The sequence below is a fragment of the Liolophura sinensis genome, chromosome 8 (genome assembly GCF_032854445.1).
Source record: "Liolophura sinensis isolate JHLJ2023 chromosome 8, CUHK_Ljap_v2, whole genome shotgun sequence".
Lineage (NCBI taxonomy): Eukaryota > Metazoa > Mollusca > Polyplacophora > Chitonida > Chitonidae > Liolophura > Liolophura sinensis.
In genome coordinates this window covers 48,274,751-48,295,553 of record NC_088302.1, presented here as the reverse complement: position 1 = coordinate 48,295,553, position 20,803 = coordinate 48,274,751, and the positions used below count along the sequence as shown (strand labels likewise).

Below are 20,803 nucleotides of genomic sequence, written 5' to 3'. Positions count from 1 at the left end.
TGGCGTGTGTTCGTTGCGGGGAAGGGCATGGAGTTGCGTTCCGAAGGGTTTGATATTGTTAAAACCGCCGTCTTCACGCTGACAACCCGTACCGTAGAATGGGTTGCGAATTGTTTTGTCTGAAACAAAAATTTTTCACCCAGTCGCATTGCAAGTTGATACTTCATACACTTCATAAGTGGGACTTATCAGCTCACTTCAACTTGTAAACAACCGCATTGCCCCGGTTTTGCCGACATCATTGAATGATCGGTTTCCGAGAGGGTGATTACGACTTCGTAGAGCTTTGCAGATGACACTTGACAATGCACGTTGGCAGTGTCGAGGGCAATTTTATGATATCGACCCTTGCATTTTATGAAAAATGTGATGTGAAAAAACCTTGTGTCTTGTGATAATATCAAGACACTGACAGATAAACAATTGATATTTGCTACTAAGTCACAAGATAATCAGGTCAGAAAAATGGATTCATCTGAAGCGATTGTGCTGGATACTTTGACAAGAGCCTGCAGCCAGGACTCCACAGTGCTAAAACCAGCAGAGCAGCAGCTAGAGGACTGGCAGACAAAACCAGGATTCCATATGGCATTGTCTGTAGGTTACAAATGACGCCACATGTAGTTATGTAACATCATTTAGACATAAGTAAAGTTTAGCAGACCAGGTGATAAGTCACTTTGTCCATAACTCCATTCATTCAAGTCCAACCTCTTTTGTCTGACTTAAATGAGCCTGGTGTCAGCCGGCTATACTTTACAATATCCAGTCAGTACTACTATGAATACTTTGTGTTAGTGTTTGCATTTAAGAACTCTTACAAGTGGGGGCTCTCGTTAGCTAACGTAGCTAAAAGACGTGATTTAGAGGAGCTGCTAACAGTGTGATTGAGCTGACATACATGACTATGCAAGATATATATTCAGTTTAGTAACTACTGTGAAACCTTGCCCTATAGCCACATTAGTTGGTGAGAGTCCCCACCTTGTCTTGTCTAAACCTCCAAATTTTGGAGACTTCTGAAATACCGTCATGGCTTATTGGACAGAGTTTGATCTGAACAGAAAATACCTCAGTGATAGATTTATTGATTTTGTAGTGCTCAGATTTGTAAACTTCTTGAAAAAGGTGGACAAAGGATTTATTGCAGTATACAGCATGCATGTTCTTGCTTTTATACAACATTTGCTTTAAAGTTTAATTAGTATGGGCATGCATGTTTGGAGATTAAATTAAAAGTGAACTACTCTGTTATGTCCTGAGAGCAGTGGTCAAAGTGTTTGCCTTTCAATCCCTAGGACACACAAGGCACAGATTTACCCCCAGCTGTGGAGTGAGTGAGTGCTAGGGGTTTAGCTTTGTACTTAACAATTTTTAAGTCATGTGACGACGAAGGAATCCTTAGAGTGCATGTAATGTGCCTTCTTGTTGCATGATGGATTTCCACCACTCTTTTATCAAGTGCTGCTTCACTGAGACAACTTACCGAAAGCAAGTAAGCTGCCCCACCCGAACCATTATACTGATACGGGTCAACCAGTCATTGCACTATCCCCTTCATGCTGAATGCCAAGCAAGGAAGTTACAACTTCCTCTTTTAAGGTCTTAGGTGTGACTCAACCCACGATTGACCCTGGATCTACTGCTCCCGACACCCAGCCTTGGACAAGGAATGTGCGCAGTCCCATGCTGTCAATATGGCAGACAGTAAATCTCTTGTAAGCGAAAAGTCTGTAGTGGATAACCTATATTACTCCTTGTTAGTAATTTAAAACCTTGTTTTAATTATTGGTAGTGTTATGGTATTTCTACATTTTTCGTTAATTTTAAAGTTTTATTTTTCTTCTCACAGACCATTTTTCTAAACCATAGCTTAGATTCCAATGTCAGATGGCTGGCAGTGCTGTATTTCAAGAATGGTGTGGACAGATACTGGAGGAAATCGGCGCCTAAGTAAGCACATGGTTGTGTACATAAATATTGCTAGGTGTATGATCAAAATCATCATCTACCTGCAAACTGATGTCAATTAATTGGCTGTAACTTGACCAGAGAGATTGCAAGATCGATTTCAGCTATTGCTGCTGAAGGTGAGGTACCTAGCAGAAGTTAGTTGTTCACTCTGGGTGCTCTGGTTTTTTCTACTCATAAACCTAAGCACCAAGGGATAAGTGAAATATTCCTGACGCATGAATGTGATGGTACAACACCAGTAAAATAATTAAATCAAATTAATCTCAGTAATTTTAATTTTAAAAGGCAACTGTTTCATTTTATGAAAAAGATTTTCGCATTTAACCTGATAAATGAGACCTGTAAAGACGAGGAAATGCACACAATACAGGCAAAACAATGCACCTAAATAAATAGAAGTTAATATTTCTGACGTGGAGCGTTTTACTTGCAATTGATGATCCGAGTGAGCCATATGCAGAATACTCTCTGTCAAGATGTTCCATTCCTGGTTTGTTTCTCGAATTACAGTGCTATCCCTGAGGGTGAGAAGGAAGAAATCAGGAAAAGATTGATTTACAGATTTAATGAGCCAGTTCCTCAGGTCAGTTTCATGTAGAAAAGTAAATGTAAAGAAGTAAACAAACTAGAAATTACCTCTTTTACTCTAAAAGACCTACATGTAAAATTTCACCCATGACTTAATTGCACATTTTGCCCAATTTGGAGACTTCTAATGATCACTGGAAGCTTTTTTGGGGAAGCTATTTAGACATGGTATTATTGTTTGACCCTAGAAGCATGTGATTTTTCATGTGCAATTAATGCAAGTTTCCAGTATTTTTGCATTTAACTGATATTTGACACATTCAACAGCGTAATGTATTTTTTTTTTTCACCTGGCTCGTCAGTCTTTTGATGTTTACATTTCAGGTACACAATTAAAATGTCAGTCTTTGATGTGTTTGAGCAGATTGCCACACAGTTAGCTGTGCTCATAGGTAAAGTGGCCCGTCTGGACTGTCCACGCAACTGGCCTCTCTTGATTCCCACGCTTCTTCAAGGGGTGCGCTGTCCAGAGGATTTACTGCAACAGAGGGCGCTGCTAGTTCTGCATCATGTGACCAAAACCCTGGCATCTAAGAGGCTGTCTTCCGATAGAAAGGTCTTTGAAGAGGTACATACAGTGTTTGATGTTAACTTCATTTGTTTACATAGTCATTTGTTTTTCACTTTAGAACAATCTAGTTTGCTATATACTTTCTTGTTTGCAATGCTTTATCTCAGTGTGTTGTCACGTAGAGCAGTTTTAATTTTGTCTATATACAGTTAAATGTACTAGTGAAATATACACCTCTCATTGAAGGCACAGATTTTACTTGGCACAGATTTTACTTGAGAAAAACATACCTGTAGTAATAACATAAGCTTGAGACAGAAAGTCCAACCACAAGCACGTGAAAGAAAACCTACAAAAGAAGGAAAATCTTGAGGTACTGAGAAGGGTTTGCTGGGAGGACCTGTGTAATTTCACAGTCTTATTCATTCGTTATAGATCCGAATTCATTAAATCTTGAGTGGCTTGTTTTTCATTTAAAAATATCTATTTTTTCTATGTTAAGCTGACTCTGGATATCTTTGGTTTTATTCTGGACCTATGGAATAAGCACCTCTCTGAGTTTCTCCAGTTGGCGTCTCAGCATGATGAACAGATGCTAGCCGCAGTGGATAGAGCTACTCTTAGTTTGAGAGGTGAGCAGTATTGTGGGTTTTGATAACTTCATAGCTTTTGTCACGACTGCAAAAATTTAATTTTTTTTACTTTTGTGTGGTGTCCGCATACAGTCTGTTTTGTTAGAAATTAGTTTAATTACCCTTGAATATGGGTTAAGCTCTGGTTAAATAAATTCTGAATAATCACATGCTTGTAAAATAATAATATTTTCTGCTTTTCACAACAGATAGTATCATAACAAGGGGATGAAATATAAAAATATGCATCACCAATTTTGTTCAACTGTTTGTACATTTGATTGAATTGTAATGATCTAAATTTCATTTTAATCTTTGTGGTAGACTATACAGTTTGTAGTGTATTTAGATATTTTAAGAGTACATTTTACAGAGATACACCATTGGTCAGCTGTTTTCTGTGACTAATAACCTGATGAGTTCTTTCTGTAGGGGACCTCCGTGGCGAGCACCTCAGCACAGCTCAATGGCCCAGGAGCCTCTCACCAATGCGGTCGCTGTGAGTTCAAGTCGAGCTCATGCTGGCTTCCTCTCCTGCTGTACGTGGGAAGGTCTGGTAACAAAATGCGGGTGGTCGTGGGTTTCCCGCCGGGTTCTGCTCGGTTTCCTCCCACCATAATGCTGGTCGCCGTTGCATAGGTGAAATATTCTTGAGTACGACATAAAACACCAGTCAGATAAATACATTCTTGCTGTAGACGGTTGACTCCTTTATGATGTGTATATGTACTCTTGGTAGTCCTCAGGAAACAGGCTGCATTTGGATTTCGGGATCCCCAGAAGAACCCCTTGATCAACACGTTCCTGACCATGGTGTTTGAGAAAGTTAAACCCACTCTGGAGTGCAGTATGTGGTTGACATTTACTTTCATTCTAACATGTGTCTGTTGATTAGCATATACTTTGTGCAGGTTTACTTGATCGAAAGTGATGACAAGCTTGTTTTGATAGAGATATTTAGTAACATGTTAACCGTATATCTAAGTGATATATGGTGAAGTGACAAGGAAATATAACTATAAAGGAAAATGTGAGTTTTTTTATTTTTTTATTTTTTTTTTTCAGAATGACTTGAAACATTGTTGGATAAAATCAAAACATTTGTTTGTTTTTTTTCTCTTTAAATAGGAAGAAGTTTGTGGGGGAATCACCAGATGGTTGAGAAAGTAGAGAAACTGACATTGTTGATGACCAAAGTGGTAGGTACATGTATTGATGCACCTATAATTTTAATTTGGTTTAGCAGACTTTAACACTATGGAACAATTCTAATTTATTTACTGAAAATATGCAGAGTAGCTTACGAGTTTAAGTCCGAATGTCACAGACAGGTTTTTCCTCTTCATAATTCTCGGTATGTTGAAGTCTTGAATCCGTACAGGTTTGAGGTTGACAACTCTTGAGGCATATCCTGTCTTAACTGCTAAATATTTCTCTGTGTTGTCAGCTCCTTGACATGTTAGAGTCCCATCCAGCTTCGTATGTTCAGTACATCAGGCCAACTCTCGATTTTGTGGTTGCATACACCTTCACCGATGTTGGACAAGGTAAGAACTACACGTAAATAGATTTTTGTTGATTTTTTTGTTGTTGGTTTGAGATTCTCTGGCCAAGCTGTTCTTTATTTATTTATTTGATTGAAGTTTGTACACTGTACAGAAGACGATTTCATCTATGCACCTAGCATTATGCTGGGAAGAAAGTTAACAGTGCCTGGGCTAATCCACAACCATCCACTCAAACCATTGTGGAAAGGTCACTAATTCTTGAACACTGATTTCACTGCAACTTTTAAATCCAACTGCTGCATATGTGTAGTGACTAAAATATGGATGTTTTGGACAAATTAGTTCATACGAAGCTGTCCATCTTCAAGAAATTCAATAATTTTATTACAGAGTATGTATATATTTTTGGGGGGTTGTTTCAGATTGTATAAAATATTTTTTCTTTTTCAGGAATTTTATTTGAACGATTTATTGTAAACTCGTTCAACTTGATGAAAGGCATTGTTCATTGTGAAGAGTATAGACCAGCTAAGAACATTGAAGGTTAGTCTCTCTTTGGGATGACTGTTCATGAGGAAAGCTTCGTAGCTCTGAAATTGAATAATGTGATATTGTCAAATTCTAATGCACAAAGTTGTGCTCCACCTGAAAATGTATCTTTTGACATTTTGAACAGAGTACAGGAAATAAAACTTTGATGTTATAGTTTTATTTATCACATGTAATCTTATTGACTTGCTGTCTCACACAATTCAGGGATTTATTCTAGAGCATATCACTCAGCTGTGAACATGAATGAAATAAATACATGTAAAGGTGAATTAACTTGTATACTGTATTTGTCCATATTTCACTGTCAGGCCATTGACCAGTCAGGTTGCGTGTTCAAATCTGCCTCTCACTTTTTGGGTTGGGGCTTTGAGTCCAGCGGTTAGTCAGGTACCTGGTGAAGGTCATTGGTTTACTCCAGCTTACTCTACCCATTCACCTGATCACTGTTTTTTTGGGGGAAAAAATTTTTGAGCGCAGAGTGAAACGCCAATCAAATAAATAAATATATATTCACCCAGATACTGCGGACCCGGTTACTCTTGAGGCTTACAAAATCAAGATGCAGTTCTTCACGCCTGGCGTCCTGACAGAAATCTGTCGACAGCTCGTCTCAAACTACTTTCTGTTGAAGACAGATGACCTGATGACATGGGATGCGGATCCTGAAGATTATGGTAACTTTGCTAACAAAGACTGGTAATATTATGCATCCTAAAAAATGTAACTTCTTGTATTATTCCTGCTAGCATTTGTTCGTTGTAAAAGTGAAGATATCTTAGGAACTTTTAGGAAAGTTTAAGAAATAATCATTTGAAATGTATCTTGATGGGGGATTGATGTTGGAATACAACGTTAAGGATTATTCAGAAACAAAACAAAAACCTAATGGAAGAAAATGGTGTAAATCAACAATATATTCATGTATTATTGTGAAATTATACTGATTTTTACAGCTCTCGATGAAGGTGGAGACAGTTTTAGATTTTCCCTCAGGGTAAGTCTCAAAAGTGACAATCATTCTTTGTGGTAAAAAAAAAAGCTCTCTGGTAGCCTTGCTACCAAATCTAAGTTTTTTAATGTGCTTGGTAGCTCAAATCAACAAATTGGGAATCAGAGCAACCGGAAACACAATGTTGTAACCCTCATACCCCAAGACCATATGGTTAAAAGGCAATGCAGGGTTTGAGTGACCTAAGTGGAAACAGATGTTTCCTCTGGTCATAGTTACAACTCATGCCTGATGTCCCCGCTTTCGTTTACCTCAGTATGTGCAATTTGGCTTACTTTCAAAAGTGATAAATCATTTGTGCTATGTCTCACAAGGAGAAAGTTACGCTTTTTAAACTTCTTGTGGGATACTTGATTGATGCATGTATACATTTGGCCTAGTGTTATCTTTTCTTTTACATCTATATTTCTGTTGTCTGCTTTTATCACTGTTGCTGTTACTTCTAACTAACTTACAAAGTTTGTTTTGATTTGATTTGATATAATGTCATAAGATTTTTCTGTTTATTTTATGTCACTGTGTTTGTGCATGTAGGGCCCATTAGATGTCCCAGTTGTACTTGAAGTATTTATTTGCTGCTGTGAAATGCATTGGTCACCTTCATTTTTTTCAGCCGTGTACAGAGGTGCTGTTCTTGTCGCTGTTCAAAGAGTTCCGTCAGACGTTAACCCCTGTGCTGCTGGAGATAGTGAATGGCTTACAGGGACCATGTGACCCTGACGACATGGCAGCCATGCTGAGGAAGGAAGCAGGTACAAAACATTGGCTTACATCAGTCAGCTTATCCTGATTTGAATAGTCTTCCTGATGGCTTTTATTAGCAGAATTAAATGTAATTTTTGTATGCTTCAGTGCAGTACATGAGTATTAAATTCAGTATCAACGGACCCTAAAGAATTAGACATTGTATGCTAACGTCTGTCTGACAGAGGTTCCTGCCCAAAGTGCCGGGTATGTTGCCTAATATTTTGTCAATTTACAATTCTTAGTCAATTGGATCACACTTTTGTTGGACTAAAATTGGCTTCTGTTATGGTCATGTCAGCCATATATAGTCTCCGATCCAACAAACTTTGGATAGACAGTCATGTTCGGCATTTCTAACCTTTGTGTGTATGAACCTGGTGAGGAGCGAACTATTGTCCACGATGTGGATTTTTCATTTGTCCTGTATAATGGATAATTTTTATCTGTGAAGAAGCTATAAGCACGACGACAAGCCTCCGGTCTAGAGAAGACGGCAAAGCATTGAAAAGGCAAACATGGCTGGTTGTTTAAAATTTTTAAGGTTTTCAGTCTACAAGTGACAGATTTATGCAGAACAGAAGCTATTTTTTGTTTATAGCTGTGTACTCTTTTTGCTTTTTCCTGTTATGTCACACTTGTTGATAAATATATGTGCATAAGACGCTTAAATAGAACACAAGAATTGTAGCATTACAGTGGAAAAAAAATTAATTTTGGCGCAGTTTTGACCAATCCTTGTAGCGGTTCAGGTGCTCAAGAAACGTCCTCTTTGCTGTTCTTCTTTCTAGTACATGCATTAACAATTTAGTAGGATTTTGCTCTGTGTCTTTCAGTGTACAATGCTGTTGGTCTTGCATCATTTGATCTATATGATGAGGTGGATTTTAACAACTGGTTCTCAACACATTTAGTCCAAGAACTCAAGATCAAGCATCCCAAGTATGACGAGGGGGATCTTTTATTTTAGACACTCTGAAATTGTGGGGTTGTAATTGTCAAGTTTTTGTTTTATATATACATATAGACTTTATGTTTTATACCTGATTGCAAGGTTGCGAAAAGGGTTAATGTTAATTCTTGTTTTCCAACATGTTTGTAAGTAAAAAGGCAAGACCAGGTTTTCGCGTCTGAAAGGGCAAATAACTGTGCGATTTGTGCAGCTTTTTGTTTTGATATTTTGAGACAAAACAACATCAGCTGGGTTCACCAATTTCAGGGCTTGAAAAAAAAGTGTAATTGTTTCAGTCTATGTAGAATAATGCCCTCAGAGTATGCTTGAATAAACATCTTGAAAACATGCAAAAAGGTTTATGAATTACAGTACATGTTTTAAAATATGTCTTAATATGCACCATGTAAACAAAATAAGATTGATAACGTATGGTTACATGTAGTGTGAAGAGGCCTTCAAATAGGATGTATTTTTCTCCTCAGCTATCGTATTATCCGCCGGCGTGTGATCTGGGTAGCAGGACAGTGGGTGGGAGTTAAGATGGCAGTCAGTCTACGCCCCGCTCTCTACGAGGCCATCCTGCCCCTCTTGAACCATGATGAGGATTTGGTGGTTCGCATAGAAGCAGCTACTACTCTGAAGACTGATATCCTTGTGTTTAATTGGCTACTGAAATGAAGTATTATGTAATATCTCTGATGTGATTGATAAGTTATGGTCTGTATAGTGAGGTAAAGAAAACTGCTACACAGTTTACTGGTAGTCTTTAAGCTGTAATCCTTTAAAATTTCATGGGGTGAAGATAATATTATCAGTGAATCTCCATTCCAAAAAATAATGCAAATTAACCCCATGTGTAATTTCAGGCAAAAATGTAAGTGTTTTTCAGAACCTAAAATGCATTTTGTCTGATGGCGATTTCATCTTTGTGGAAAGGTTAAGAGATCAGGCCCAGGAGCATGAAGCAATCTTAGACTGAAGTCAAAATTTTAATCATTAAATTTGGTATGCTCCTTTCCATTATTTTAGCTGAAATTTGTTGTACAATAACTTACCCAATACTTACATTACCAAGCAATATTTTGACCTTGTTAGATCAGAAATAACAATTTTAAAGTAATTTGAAATTTTGACTTAAACCTAAGATCACTTTGTGATCCAGAGGCCCGATAAATGTATTGGCAGAAATTTGTGCCAAGACAATACTGTTTTGTTCCAAATCCTTAACTGCTTTCACCTGTGGATGATTTTGAGTTCAAGACAGAACAGTTTCTTCCTGTGAGTATTTAAGCCTTGTTATTTATCTTGGGAATATTATATTTCTTATTTAAAGGAGTATGCATCTCTGTGATATTTAATATGCTTGGCTTAAAGGATTACTGAAAGCTTCCTATATGCATAGTTCCTGAAATTATTGTTGTATGTGGTGGATGGTTGTAAACTGTTTTCAAAAGGCAGCTATTAATTTCTCATATGAATATGTATTTAATCTTAACCATGTTAACTTCCTGATTACGTGTTGCACAAACTTAAATCACAACAGATTGCCTTGTTAATCCAGAAAATAATTTATTTCTTCTGCAGTACCTGGATACAGCTTTTGGCCTTCTGTTCCAGCTATTGAAAGATGTCAATGAATGTGATAGTAAGGTATGCTCGAATGACAGATAAAATAAAGAATTCTTGAATAATTCTTAACAATAAAACTATATTACTTTATGTACACGTGTTGTACAAGTGGGTAACAGGGTGGAATATCTATTTTACAATAAATCTGTATTACTTTATGTACACCTGTTGTACATGTGAGTAACAGGGTGGAATATCTACTTAACAATAAATCTACATTACTTAATGTACACGTGTTGTACATGTGGGTAACAGGGTGGAATATCTACTTGACAATAAAACTGTATTACTTTATATACACGTGTTGTACATGTGAGTAACAGGGTGGAATATCTACTTAACAATAAATCTACATTACTTAATGTACACGTGTTGTACATGTGGGTAACAGGGTGGAATATCTACTTAACAATAAATCTACATTACTTTATATACACGTGTTGTACATGTGGGTAACAGGGTGGAATATCTACTTAACAATAAATCTACATTACTTTACGTACACGTGTTGTACAAGTGGGTAACAGGGTGGAATATCTACTTGACAATAAAACTGTATTACTTTATGCACACGTGTTGTACAAGTGGGTAACAGGGTGGAATATCTACTTAACAATAAAACTGTATTACTTTATGTACACGTGTTGTACAAGTGGGTAACAGGGTGAATATCTACTTGACAATAAAACTATTACTTTATGTACACGTGTTGTACAAGTGGGTAACAGGGTGAATATCTACTTGACAATAAAACTGTATTACTTTATGTACACATGTTGTACACGTGGGTAACGGGGTGAATATCTACTTGACAATAAAACTGTATTACTTTGTGTACACGTGTTGTACAAGTGGGTAACAGGGTGAATATCTACTTGACAATAAAACTGTATTACTTTATGTACACGTGTTGTACAAGTGGGTAACAGGGTGAATATCTACTTGACAATAAAACTGTATTACTTTATGTACACATGTTGTACACATGGGTAACAGGGTGAATATCTACTTGACAATAAAACTGTATTACTTTATGTACATGTGTTGTACATGTGAGTAACAGCGTGGAATATCTACTTTACAATAAAACTGTATTACTTTATGTACATGTGTTGTACAAGTGGGCAACAGGGTGGAATATCTACTTGACAATAAAACTGTATTACTTTATGTACACGTGTTGTACAAGTGGGTAACAGGGTAGAATATCTACTTTACAATAAAACTGTATTACTTTACGTACACGTGTTGTACAAGTGGGTAACAGGGTGGAATATCTACTTGACAATAAAACTATATTACTTTATGTACACATGTTGTACAAGTGGGTAACAGGATGGAATATCTACTTAACAATAAAACTACATTATTTTATGTACACGTGTTGTACATGTGAGTAACAGGGTGGAATATCTACTTAACAATAAAACTCTTAATTTATGTACATGTGTTGTACATGAGGGTAACAGGGTGGAATATCTACTTAACAATAAAACTATTTTACTTTATGTACACGTGTTCTACATGTGAGTAACAGGGTGGAATATCTACTTAACAATAAAACTGTATTACTTTATGCACACGTGTTGTACATGTGAGTAACAGGGTGGAATATCTACTTAACAATAAAACTGTATTACTTTATGTACGCTTGTTGTACAAATGGGTAACAACAACATACACTGCCCATGATGAAAATTTGAAATAAACTTAAACTCAGAGAAGCTGTAATAAGATACAATGAAAACATGGTTAAATAATCAGTCAAGACAAAGTGAGTGACATTCTATCTCCCATTATTTACAAGCTGTAACTGATCCCATGCATGCAGACTCAAGGAATCTTTTCTTGACTTTATTGTCTACACCTACATGGAACTTTGTTTTTGCCATTGTTTTTAATATTTGGTGCATGATTTGATTCTGTGTTGGCAGATGCATATCTTACATGTGATATCCTTTGTGATAGAGCGAGTGGGGGTACAGATTCGACCCCATGCTTCCTCCCTGGTCCAGTACCTTCCCATCCTCTGGCAAGATGCATCAGAACACAACATGCTTAGGTGTGCCATTCTCACCACACTTATCCACCTTGTCCAGGTAATACATTTGATATTGAGTATATGTATAAATAATCAGTTTATTACCAAAAGGTTATAATCGGTAGCATCTCTTTAAAGGGTTTATGGAACATTTTACCAGTATGCCTCAACTGTAAATGATGTCTTTTTGTAATCATAGCCAAAGTGTTGCAGTGGTTGGTTTTCAGTGCGTTCCACTTTATGTTTATGAGAGGGAAGAGGGCTGCAGTTGGGTGGTTAAAGGTGCTAGCTTGTTTGTTGAGAAATCACAGGCTTTGGGTTCACAGCAGGGTCCTGTTCTACAAAGCGGTCATAATGCTACCTCAAACACATTTACTATGGAGACATATCTTTTCATTGTATGTTGCAACTGCTTCGTAGAACAGACGCGTGGCCCTGTTACAGGGTATTTGTGGATTTCCCTGCTTTTGTTGTTTGTGGTGTTTTGGTTGACTAGTGTACATTCTAACATTACTTTAATGAGCGCTTGTCTTCCACTGATGTGGGTAAAAGTTTGTCAGGAACTTCACAGATGTTGGATGTTTACCCTGGCCACCGGTTTCCTACACCCGTAAAACTGCCATTGTATGAATCTTCAGTATGTATGAATAAATAGATTTATTGAGTTTGTTGTCATTGTGGCCACCTTGTTGCAGGGCTTGGAGACCACTGGCGCCAGTATGTTCCACTATGTTCCACCTTTTGTAACTGTGTTGTTCTCATTGTTTCCACCATGTGACAGGGTTTGGGGACCAATTGTGCCAATATGTTTCACTTTTTGTAGCTGTGTTGTTCTCATTGTTTCCACCATGTTACAGGGTTTGGGGACCACTTGTGCCAGTGTGTTCCACTTTTTGTAGCTGTGTTGTTGTCATTGTTGCCACATTGTTGCAGGGTTTGAGGACCACTTGTGCCAGTTTGTTCCACTTTTCGTAGCTGTGTTGTTCTCATTGTTTCCACCATGTTACAGGGTTTAGGGACCACTTGTGCCAGTATGTTCCACTTTTTGCTGCCTGTGATCCAGATGAGTACCGACTTGACCCAGGACCCTCACATTTACCTGATGGAGGATGGGTTAGAGCTGTGGCATGTCACCCTGCATAATTCCCCCGTCATTACTGAAGGTCTCATCTCCCTCTTCAGAAACATGCCAGCTCTCCTGGGTAAGGCTTACTACACTTTTCTGTACGCCTTGAAGGTCAGGACTTTTATAACCTTCACTTTTTCACATATCAAAGTTATATTTAATCAGAGGCTTTTGGGAAAAGTTCGCTTCTTTCACATGTTTTCCCCTTTTTCTACCAAGTTGTGTTAGTGTTCCACATTGCATATTTCTATGTCGTACACTTATGCTAATTGGTAGTTGGAGGGGCAAACAGGCAGAGTGTCAGGATCATTATTGGATAGGCTCTGATTTAGTCGTTTTCAGAGCTACAACGTTGTCTTTTATGCCTCTTGCATTTTAAGGACTTGAAATCACGAGCATAGGTCAGGATACCTTTGTGAACCTTGCTGTCAAAATAAAACAGAATTTATACCATGGTCTGGAAGTTTGAGGAGAATAACAGTTGTTGAGTTATTCATGTTGTAATGCAGGCTGTAATGTTTAAACTGTAATCCAGCACCTGGCTAGCTCATTTGCCTAACGCATTGTTTTCACAGACAGACTGAAACCCCAATCTAATAAATACATATTAAACGGTTTAATATGCTTGTATATGTGGATTCAAGTAGCTTGACTGGTACTCAACACAGGCCAGGTTATGAGTATTTTATTTTCTGTTTTGGATTACTACTAAGGAAACAGGCTTACTGATATTTATTGATACTGTAGAATTGTTGAGGATATGTGTACATGTTTTAAATACATAAATTAAAATGTGTAACACAAGTCATTAAGGTAACTAAATGTAACATGAAATGGTGAGCTTTCTTCACAATTCCCTTAATAAACTTGAAACGAGAACTGTGAAATTCCTTTTTAGCCCATTCAGGAACTCTTGATCCCAGAGACACTTTTAACATAGTTCCTCGATCAAATTTCTTTCTCTTAAATTTAATGCTTTCCTTTTTTTTTGAGAGTCTATCTTAGAATTTAATCTTCAGTAGAATGACATGAATGATATAATTTAAATCAGCAAGTGTCGAAATTTCTGAGATTTTTTTGTTGCCTGTTTCAGAACTTGGATCAGAGAATTTACGAGTTTCCTTGAGAATTATAGAAGCCTATTTACTGTTGGGGCCAAAAGAACTGATGGAGGTAGATATTCAGTGTACATAGACATCAGTGCAAGCGAGTCACCTGAAGTTATTACCCAGATGCCTTCATGTTTTGTTCTGTGGATTTTGTAGGCATACTTGACATCTAAATGTACTGATTAGCAGAAGTCTCTGTACGATGACAAACTCTCTTCAGGACATTAAGACTGAAATTGTGTGCTTACAAAATCCAAAAGTTGTCAGCTGAGGGAATGTTCTCAGTCAGCCTTTTGTATATTGTTTGCTTTTTTTTTCTCTTTTAGCTTTTGTTTTTGTTAACTGTTTTGTTGGCATTGTTTTGCTTTGAAGTCATCTTGTGTGTGACATATAAATTACGCTGAACATGGGCAGTGTAGAAATGTATGTGCACGTAATGAGAAATAACTGACGCAGAATACTGATGTCTTTAGAGGACTGGGATGTGTTAATAATGGTTCAATATTGTCATTATTTTATTTTTTTTCAGAAATACGCCTCCAGCTTGGTGACGTCATTGTGTAGTTTGATGACTGATGTCAGAACTGAGGCCCTTGTTATTATCCTCAAGGCAAGTCTGCAAGTTTTGTTATGTTTGTTTATTTCTTTGGTTTTTGTTCAATGCTGTACTCCAGAGTATGTCACTTATATGACGATGGGCAGCATTATGGTGGGAGGAATCCGGGCAGATTCTCCGAGAGAGTTGCACTTTACGACCAGACTCGGGGATCATGAAGCGGTCTTAGATTGAAGTCAAAATTTCAGATTACTTTAGAATTCTTATTTCTTAAGTATTTATTTATTTGATTGGTGTTTTACACCGTACTCAAGAATATTTCACTTATATGACGGCGGCCAGCATTATGGTGGGAGGAAACCGGGCCAAGCCCGGGGGAAACCCACGACCATCCGCAGGTTGCTGGCAGACCTTCCCACGTACAGCCGGAGAGGAAGCCAGCATGAGCTGGACTTGAACTCACAGCGACCGCATAGGTGAGAGACTGCTAGGTCATTACGCTGTGCTAGCGCGCTAACCTACTGAGCCACGGTATTTCTTATGTAACAAGGTCAAAATATTGCTGGGTGACATAAATTCTGGGAAAGTTTTCAGATTGTGACAACAATTTTCAACTAAAATAACACAAAGAAAGATACCAGATTTATAGATTGAAATTTAAGACTTAAGCCTAAGATGGCTGTGTGATCCCGGGGCCTGGGCTGTGAAGGCCACCCAATAGCCTGGGCTGTGAAGGCCACCCAATAACAAACACGGCAATAGTTAACACTGTCAGCCTGTGTGAAAACTGAAGGCTTTATTAAAGGCATTCTGTCTCTTTGATGTTCTATCTGTTAACGTGGTCCATTCACATAACAGCTTAACAACCTGAGTGCAAGACGACTTAGCTTTTGCCAGATGTCACAGCTGTTGCAAATTTGGGCTTGTTTAATACAGGGAGAAGTCCATCAGATGTTGTGCCTGAGGTTAGTTACCCTTCAAAAGGCAATTTATATCCATTATATAAACTGTATAAGGTCGACCCAGTCTCAAAAAAAATCAAAAAACAAAACAAACTAAGCAAGTCTGAGGTTGTCCCATTCTCAAAAATAACAAGCAAAACAATTTGAGCAAGCATGTTATGCAAGTAAAGTTTTCCGGTGCCTGATAATTTATTGTGTTATCTGCATGTTGTTTGAAATTTTTGTTTATGTGTTATGTTCAGGTTGTAGAGTTGGTGCTGAGGACATTCCCTATAGAGGGCCCTCAAGTCTTCCGTCCTATGCTGCCAGCTATGATCAAGGCCATACTGGAGAGGGAGGTGAGTTGCATTGACTGCTTGGGGAAATGGCTTGTTTGAATGATAATACAAGTTGTACCTAAATAGCTACTGCAGTTCCGAGCGAAATATTGAATATTTACAACAGAGAACTGACGCCTTTGTTCGAAATGAATTTGAAAGTAAATCATTTAGTGATTTCTAACTGGAGGTGTCTTCACATACAAAATCTTTGGTGGTTTCTGTACAACTGGCTGGATATGACATGAACATATTTCTTGTGTGATGTTGGACTGACACAGACATGAGATCAAGTAAGACAATTTTACTGGAATAACATCAAAAGTGTTTGAGAGTAATACAGCATTGTGTGTGGTTATACCTCAGAAATACATGTTTAAGAATATGTCTTATGTATATGTACATCCTCGGGAGTAACATGCTGTCATGAGAATCTGACTGCACTATTACATCTGTGTTGCAGGAGCATGGCACTGTGATAGCCATGTATTTTTCTATGCTGGCCAGAATCCTTCTTCAAAACCAGGAATTTATGTGGTCATTTCTCAACCAAGTGGCTTCAGAGTTTGGAAAAGATGTAAGTGTGTTAGTCATAGAAGGACAGAGGTAGTGTATTACTAGGAATTGTTTCGACATACACATTCCTGTAGATGTACATATCTTGTGGCCAGAACGTCTGCAACAACTGATGTAAAGAAGACCCAGCTTATTTCCTTAGTTATTTCACTCCAAAGGTTCTGAAGTTGTGTTTCTTGGTTTGATGCTTAGCATTTAAGGAAAGGACAAATTTACGGGTATACTGGCATTATAAGTTTATAATTGGGAGAGATGACTTATCTCTGGTATCTTCAGACTGACAATTCAGTCGGGCTGCATCACCTATACAATATTATTATGCTTTATAGACATCATAGCAATAAAAGTAATACCAGCTCCAAAGCCAAAACTTACCTCAGCTGAGTTTAAAAAAAAATCTTGTCGCTGTCACAGCAACATTGAACCTGCCCTGAAGCTCAGATATAAAGAATTTAACTCCGTTAATGATCACACGTCATAACTTACTTTTCATTTTATGTACACTTACATTACTGTGAGACTTAATAATAGACCTGTTCATCTCTTCAGAGCCAGGAACTGTTTGGTTGCTTGTTAGATGTCTGGTTTGAGAAGATAGACTACATTGCACAACCAGAGAGAAGGAAGTTGTCTGCCCTTGCTCTGGCTTCCTTGTTAACACTGAACTTCAGGTAAGCCATGGCACTCATCATGTATGATCGGAGGTTCTGATCCTAAACTTTAATGGTGACATTGTGACTATACATGAAGAAATTTTATAAAATCCAAACGTTTCCTAATGAGAGCTTTAAAATCTGTAAACGAAACAGATTTTAAAGCAGAAGTTATGTGAAAACTTCACTTGTTATCAGTAATTATTGTTCAGTGTACTTGTTTTGTTTTGTTTTTTTTTTTGACTGAAATGGCTCTAGATATGGCCTGGGAGTGTGGTTTTAAATGTGCTCAGAGTTGAGATTTTGGAACTACAGGTTGACATTCCTTTAATACTGAGGTGATGGCCACTGAGATTAATGTTGGATGTTGGGACACATAACTTTTTCTTAACAATGCAGGATTATCAGGTGAAAAGAAAAGGTTTGTGTTTCTTTTCACAAAAACAAATGAAAAGGAAGATATTTTAAGGAAGTATGAGGTCTATGTAGAGTGTACATGTAGATTTTACAGACAAATCATCTTGAACCTCAGTGTTTTTGCTAAAGATGATTGTACAGAGAAAAGTGCTCCGTCCATTGGATTTTAATGTACATGGTTGTTTTTTTTTTTGGATGTTTTGGTATAATTCTAATGTAATTTGCCAGAATTATGACATGTTTATCCTGAAGAGAAAACTGTGTGTTATGCCTTGTCATGACTTTATTATAGCTCTGTTGTTGTTGTCATGTCAATTGTCAGCACTGTACTGGAGCGGTTCTCTGGCATTATCAATGTGTGTGTGGAGGTGCTAAATGACGTCCTGCGGTCAGACTCGGATTCTGCTCAACACGTAGAGTAAGTTTGGGCTTACCCCTTTGTGACCATGGCCGACAGTTTCAATTCCTGGTCTGTACCCAAGACCTTTAAATCAGCAAATTTGCCCTTTTTAAGCTCTCAACAGAAGTAGATTGCTCAAACGGGGTTTGGTACCTGGTTTTCAGGATTGACTCATTATTATTTATTTATTTATTTATTTGATTGGTGTTTTACACCGTACTCAAGAATATTTCACTAATACGACGCAACCAGCATTATGATGGGTGGAAACCAGACAGAGCCCGGAGGAAATCCACGACCATCTGCAGGTTGTTGCCAGACCTTCCCACGTAAGGCTGGAGAGGAAGCCAGCATGAGCTGGACTTGAACTCACAGTGACCGCATTGGTGAGAGACTGCTGGGTCATCATGCTGTGCTAGCACCCTAACAAACTGAGGACTCGCTATTATACACAGACATTTACATATATGTGTGTGTGAAAATAATATTTTTTCACAGGTTTTAAACTTTCTGGTCAATTCCCTGTAAAATGTTGTTTTCCACTTTCTGTCTCTTGACTCTTTGGTACAGATTTCTAAACTGTACATTCAATATATGTGCTGTCTTCGGTAGCGCTCAGATTTCAAACAGATCTCTGTTAACCTTTTCTTGCACCTGATATGTATGTTTACCCTTGGCTAAAGGTACCAACAGTATGCCTGATGTTTGATCTGGACTAACTTAGCCAGTTTTTAGTCAGAGTGTGGGTGTGTTTTCTCAATACAGCTGTCTGGTGCTTCAAAATTCTGAAGAATTTCTGGGTGAAGAGGAGACAGACACAGAACATGACAAGAGGAAAAGACTGGTTAGTTATCTCCCTTCTTTATACATCACCATTTTATGTATAAAATTTGTATGATTTTTCTTTACAGAATTGAAATTGTGGTGATTTATTCAATTTTTGAAAGAATCAGATGACAAAAAAAATTAATTTTGTTCTAGCTAAAAATTGTTCCTAAAAATGAACATACCCTAATTCCTCAATCTTTTCACATTTGAAAAAACAACTTTCAGTGTAGTTCATGGACTCTTAATTTTGGAGACAACACTACATTGGTTGGTTGAATTGGCCAGTTTCAGGGCTTCACAAAAAGTATGATTTAATCAGTGTACACAGAATAATGTTGCTCTAATAAACACCTTACAAACATGCGAAAATGTTAACAATTACAGTAAAACTTATGTTGTTTTCCCCTCAGCTCTCCCTCCAGGACCCTGTCCACACTGTGGATCTTCGTCAATACATCATTTCACAGCTGTCCAGCTGCTGTCAGATGGTCGGTCAGACTGCCTTTAGCCAACTGATGGACAACACAGATGCAGAAGTGGTCACTCAGCTTCAGGATTTCATGAAGTGACTGTTAAATTAGGATGAGAAGTGATGAAGTAGCTATGGTGACTTGACCATTCCTGTGCTAGCTGTGTGTTTCTCCAGCTAACTTGAAGGATGGAAGTGAGGGTGAAAAATTTAAATCTGCTGTCTTTGTGTGGTAACTTTTCATACTTGTACCTTGGAAGAACATAGAAAATTAGATATGTGAACATTCAAACACAGTAACATAGGTAACACAATGTAGTAGATAGTAGTGATCTTGAGACACACCCCATTTGCTCATAGGTACACAGTACTCAAAATGAATTCTGTTCATACAGTACCAGCAGCTTTGTCTTATGAAGGCCTTTGTTCTCCCAGGTGCACAATCTGACGTTGCTACGATCAGAAAGCCTCTATGATCTGATTTACATCAAACAATATGTGCTTTGGCCCTAACAGCTACAAAATCTTAAGTTCACCCACATTTGGAACTAGATAGATTTATCTCAGGAAAATTACCTTGGCTTTAAATATTAGGTTTTATTTTTAGAAATGAAACTGGCAATATCAAATTCCTGCTTGATTTCCTGTACTAATGGTGGGCATTTTCAATATCAGAAAGCCAACCATGTATATATATATATATATATATATAGATATATACTTTGCTTTACAAATACTATAAATGTAAGAAGGTTAACGAGTGATCCACTATGAGTGGATTCAGTGTCCAGTAAATAGATGTGGATCACATTTCACAGTAAGTGTATCAGTTCTTTATTGATGGCGCAATCTAACATTTGTAGATACAGATCCATACGGCAGATGCCTAACGATAACATAATTACCTGGAAACCAGGCATAAAACGATGTTGTGTGTGTATGTGTGTTATCTCAGTGTTGTGTCATTGTTCAGTATCAATCATAGACTTGAGGACGAGTTACAGAGAAGGTCCAGATGACAGTACATCATATCATTTTCTTTGTGACATTGCAGTGTGTACGCACTTCATGCATGTTTCATGAGCACATATGCATAGATAATTGTGGCGTTATAGAGGAAAGAACAAATGAGTTCACAGCTTTGGACTGCCTTGATACAGGTGGGAAGGAGTGTCACAAGTTCCCCATTGGCTTATTTGGCCTGTGGTCGTGAGGACAAAACATAAAAAATATTACTATAGTAAATA

At 37.7% G+C, this 20,803-nt stretch overlaps 1 protein-coding gene across 1 annotated transcript; it reads left to right on the top strand.

The window, feature by feature from the left end:
* Positions 1 to 27: 27 nt before the first annotated feature.
* LOC135472218 (importin-11-like) lies at positions 28 to 20,262 on the top strand. Its single transcript, XM_064751608.1, has 26 exons — positions 28 to 597; positions 1,853 to 1,953; positions 2,485 to 2,557; positions 2,927 to 3,130; positions 3,576 to 3,705; positions 4,445 to 4,552; positions 4,834 to 4,904; positions 5,153 to 5,252; positions 5,664 to 5,756; positions 6,284 to 6,439; positions 6,719 to 6,759; positions 7,388 to 7,526; positions 8,355 to 8,460; positions 8,956 to 9,119; positions 9,711 to 9,751; positions 10,058 to 10,123; positions 12,037 to 12,201; positions 13,153 to 13,345; positions 14,363 to 14,442; positions 14,908 to 14,988; positions 16,139 to 16,234; positions 16,677 to 16,790; positions 17,339 to 17,460; positions 18,182 to 18,277; positions 19,025 to 19,103; positions 19,498 to 20,262. Exons 1-26 carry the CDS (start codon positions 466 to 468, stop codon positions 19,654 to 19,656), a joined length of 2,910 nt encoding a protein of 969 aa, XP_064607678.1. The 5' UTR covers positions 28 to 465; the 3' UTR covers positions 19,657 to 20,262.
* Positions 20,263 to 20,803: the final 541 nt, after the last annotated feature.